General features: G+C 40.0%; 1 protein-coding gene across 1 annotated transcript; it reads left to right on the top strand.

Moving 5' to 3' along the window:
* The first annotated feature begins 2,556 nt into the window (after nt 1–2,556).
* On the top strand, nt 2,557–3,851 carry LOC125220570 (uncharacterized). Its single transcript, XM_048122731.2, has one exon. It carries the CDS (start codon nt 2,668–2,670, stop codon nt 3,601–3,603), a length of 936 nt encoding a protein of 311 aa, XP_047978688.1. The 5' UTR covers nt 2,557–2,667; the 3' UTR covers nt 3,604–3,851.
* The last annotated feature ends 939 nt before the right edge of the window (nt 3,852–4,790 follow it).

Raw genomic sequence — 4,790 nt, 5'->3', positions numbered from 1 at the left:
CTTATCCTCGTCTATGAATGATAAAATCATAGATCGTGCCTATGCTGCATTTAAGAATGATGTTGTCGATCATCTCTGATCCGTTAGTGTTTCCCTTGTGTGGTCCACGTTCACCACACCATTTGATAAGTAGTTAGAAGTCGGCTGATTCAAATGCTCCCGATATGATGCAATCGAAAGATATAAGTATATTGCATATTGGGCATGGTAAATCAACTAAATTTGAATCATTAGGGTGGAAATAAGAATATAAATGGATAACTTTTTTCTTTTATCAAGAAAATCCATTTTCCCTATAAGGAAAGTCTCGGGTAACAATTGTTGTCAATGCAATATTTTTCAGTGATAATTCTCCTCATCTAACTTCATGGAATATATAAATTTATCCAGAAAGACAATAATTTATTGAATATAATCAATCATTAAAGACTGAGCTATGCCCAAAATAGAAGATATGGGAGAGAAATATCAATTGAACCCAACAACAAGCTTGTAGAGACAAAAAGAATTATAGTCTTTGAGTAAGTGGGCTTTGTATTAAGGCAAAGCCCAAAATGGCGGGTAGCAAAATTTTCTATTTACTTATTGAAGCAATCCACAATAACTCTCTCTCTCTATAATGATTTGACACTGAAGTTATTGCAATGTTGTTTTACAAGTCAAAATCGAGAAAATAAAGTACTCCGTCTGTTTCAAAATAATCATCTTTCATTTTCAATGCTTATTTTTTAATTTTAAAAATAACACCTTTCTCTTCTCTCTTTTCATTAAAATATTTAAATATATTTTTTCCTCTCTATTTTATTCCACCTAATAATACTTTTTAAAATTTCGTACTACTCAAGAATGTGGTCATATTGAGTGGGATAAAGAATGTAAAAAAAAGTGATATTATTATTTTAAGGAATGTATCATTTAAAGTGTGACATCTAAAATAGAAGATGCGCCATTTAAAATAGGACAAAGGGAGTATCAACACAAAGGTGCCACACCAAGAGCAAAAATTTAACACCCCGTCTGTGGTCATTAGGAGGTCCATTTGAATTCAACACATGTTTTAAGAAATTCTACTACAATAAAGAAAAGTTGGTGAAAAGAGGATTGTGTAATATGAAATTTAGTTTTTTATATCAATTTTAATAAAATATGAGTAGAATGAATTAATGAAATGTGTGATGTACCTAATATTAATAGAAAAAATTGAATCGAACCTCTTAAATGCGGATGAACTAAAATAGTAAATAAAGACTCATTATCACGAAAGCACTACACTAGTAAACTGAAACTCCCAATGACATGAATGGAGTAATATATAATTTCATCTGCCTACAATATAATGTTATTTATCACCGTTTCAAAATATTCATAATTCAAAGTAATATTTACTTTTTTCATAAATATCTTCTGTATATTTCATAAATTAGGAATAAGGTAATATTATATAGGGTTTTTTGCTTTTAAAACCAAAAATTTTCCCCGAATTCCCGTTTTTTCCATGAACTTTGAGATTTGTTTTTAAAACCATAAACTTTCATGTCGGTTGATATTTCCCCCGGCGGGTCACCGGCCAAACCCGGATGTCTACGTGTCAATTTTAATCCTAATTGTTATTTAAAGTGTTTACGTGGCAATATACAGTCACAATTTAAACATTTGGCAAAATAAAATAGGCCTTTTTATTTGGCAAAATAAAATAGGCAAAATAAAACTTAAACAACATACCATTTAAATAATATTCACAACAGCAACACTTAAACAAAAAAACAGAATCGAAAAGTTAGGGCTCCTTTCTCAATCTTCTTCCTTTCTCTCACGCATATTTTGGGATTTTCAACCGCAATTCTTCGATTTTTCTCTAAAGTTGGCCAGGGAGTGGAGAATACCTTCCAAGACGGACAACAATAAAATCGTCTTCCCGGATTACTATCAGTCCTCGACGTCCCAATCTCAGCCCGAACTCCATGGTTACAGATTACGAATTCACCTTCGGGCCAATTGACGTTGAAGCTTGAGGTTTGTGAAGAAAACGACATTTGAATTTCGACCTGGAACGAAGACGCCTAATTTCGTAGCCAATCTCAGGGTTTAGGAGATGGATGAAGAAGATGGATGGATGAAAATTGATTTCGAAGATGGATGAAGAAGCCAATTTCGAAAATGGATGAAGAAGCCGATTTTAGGGTTTAGGAAATTTATGTAATGTTTTAAATGGAATTGGGTTGAAAACGACGTCGTTTTAGGGTGAAAATTCCGGCTTTCATGTCATTTTTGCGGTAGTCCACGTGGGAAGCTTCTGGCCGAAAATGGGTTATTCGGGTCGAGTCGGGAAATATTAAACGAAATGAAAGTTTATGGTTTTAAAAACAAATCTCGAAGTTCATGGGAAAAACCGGAATTCGGGGAAAGTTTTTGGTTTTAAAAGCCAAAAACCCTATTATATAATCTAATAAAAATAATTCACAAAATATTGCACCAATTTCACCTAATCCATAATTAAAACAGGGCCCACAATACCTTTTATCCACAAAAACCAAAAAGGAAAAAAAAAAACTAAACAAAATTAAAAATCTCTCCAAATTTCTTCACTCTACACAATCCTGCGCACTCCAACTCATCCCCCCCGCGGCGCACGTTATCCCACCCCACCAAAACCAAACCGCCTCCGCCATGGCCTCCGCCGCCGCCCACCGCCCGCAGCAGCCCAAGCTCTACGACCTCGACGTCACCATCGTCTCCGCCAAGCACCTCAAGAACGTCAATTGGAGGAACGGCGACCTCAAACCCTACGTCATCCTCTGGGTCGACCCGGACCGCCGCCAGGCCACCAAACCCGACGACTCCGGATCCACCCGACCCGTCTGGAACGAGCGCTTCGTCCTCCCCCTCTCCCTCCCCCTCCGCGACTCCGCCCTCACGCTCGAGGTCTTCCACTCCAAGCCCTCCGAGACCCCCAAACCCTTGGTCGGCGCCCACCGCTTCGACCTCCGAGATCTCGCCTCCGATTCGCCCCAATCGCCGATTCGATTAATGAATTTCGACCTCCACCGTCCCTCCGGCCGCCCCCACGGCAAGATCCGCGTGAAGATCGGCCTGATCGAGCGCCCTGTGGAAAATTACCATCCTGCCCCTGCCCCTGCCCCCGCCCCCGCCTCCAATTACTACAATTTCTCCGCTCCTCCGCCGCCGATGCCTTACAGAGGATACTCTCCCTCTCCGTATTCCACTCTCCCGCCGCCGTCGTCGTTTTCTCCGCCTCCGCAGCCTTATTACTCCTACTCCGATCCGCACTCGGGGTACTATTCCTCCTATTACTCGCCGCCGCCGCGTCCTTTTATAGAGCGGCAGCAGAGCTATGGTGGATCGGTGGCGTCGGGGCCGAGCGCTCCGGTGGACTACACGCCGTATGATTACCATAAGCGGAGCGTGGGGAAGCCGGGGATGGGATTGGCAGTGGGAGCGGCGGCAGGGGCTCTCGGAGGGATGACATTGGAGGAGGGTGTGAAATATGAGGAGGAGAAGATTGGGGAAAGGGTGGAGAATGATGTGGCTTCGGCTGTTGCGAGGGATGATCATCGGTATGGGGAGTATCGAAGTGATTATTAGTTTAATCTGTGATTTGATTTATGAGTATGGCTTTGTGTTGAAGTTTATATATAAAGATTGGGGTTTTATGTGAAATTGTGCCTCGATGGAGGATTTGAGCTGTGTGACATTTGCGTGCTGATGTATGTATATAAACTTGTGGTGTTGCGAGGAGTAAGTTATGCTCGTGTTATAGAATCCGGCCTCGTTGGTTGTAGTTCTTGAATTTCTGCACTGCCTTGTTTATGAGATGGATGTGCATTGCATTATCTTGTAGTTTTTATCTGATTCGCTCTAACTTTTTGATCCGACTATGGCTTTGTGTTAAAGTTCATAGATAAAGATTGGAGCTTTCTGTGAATTGTGTTTCGATTGAGGATTTGAACTCTGAGAAGTGTGTCATGAGATATTTGTGCTGATATATGTATATGAACTTCTGGTATTCCGAGGAGTGAACTCTTTTTCCACTACATTGTGCTCGATTTCTGGAATCCGGTCTGGTTCCTTTTTTTAGTTCTTGATCTTCTGCAGTGACTTTGTGCTGAGATTGATATGCATTGCATTGTTATGCAGTTTTATAGGGGTTCAGTTGTGTAGTTGGGCTAATTTGTTATTGTGCAGTTTTGATCTGAATATACTAGTGTGTTTCGTCTGTAAGAAACGTCACATTTGCTTTGTGTTTTTTGTTTTATGCTTGATCTCTGCTAGTTTATTTTGAGATAACAATCAGGAGTCTGATTTTGTTTTGAACCCTTTGTGAGAATATGAGCTGAAACATACCTATAAACATTTAGCCTTGCAATTATTGTGATTCTAAAATTATAAATCTTGATAGAAGTAGAGCCTTTTAAGCTGCATATTTAGGTTTCTTCTCATGGCCTTTAATCTAGTGAAGGTTGCCTCTGGCTTGTGAGCTTAATCAAGTTTAGAACGATGCCCTTAAGATGTCGGAACACAATCTAGTAGATGGTTCCGATAAAGTAAGTAGCTCGCATAGAAGGAGTTTCCCGGCTGGTACCAGTAGTAGAGCGACTGACTAGTGGATTTAAGATAGGCAAAAGCTTTTCTTTCCCCAGACCGATGACGCGTGGTAGAAATACGACTCTGTTATTAGCAAATGTGCATGATAGTACATGGCAAGATTCATAGATCCTGATCAGCCTTTTGAAGATATGTTGAGGTGGTAGCATGCTCAATTATTGAGATTT

The sequence above is a fragment of the Salvia hispanica genome, chromosome 2, assembly GCF_029641045.1.
Source record: "Salvia hispanica isolate PSC_SH4W2 chromosome 2, Shi_PSC_v1, whole genome shotgun sequence".
Lineage (NCBI taxonomy): Eukaryota > Viridiplantae > Streptophyta > Magnoliopsida > Lamiales > Lamiaceae > Salvia > Salvia hispanica.
Note: the sequence above shows the minus strand (reverse complement) of the source record. Positions and strands in the feature narration are given on the sequence as shown.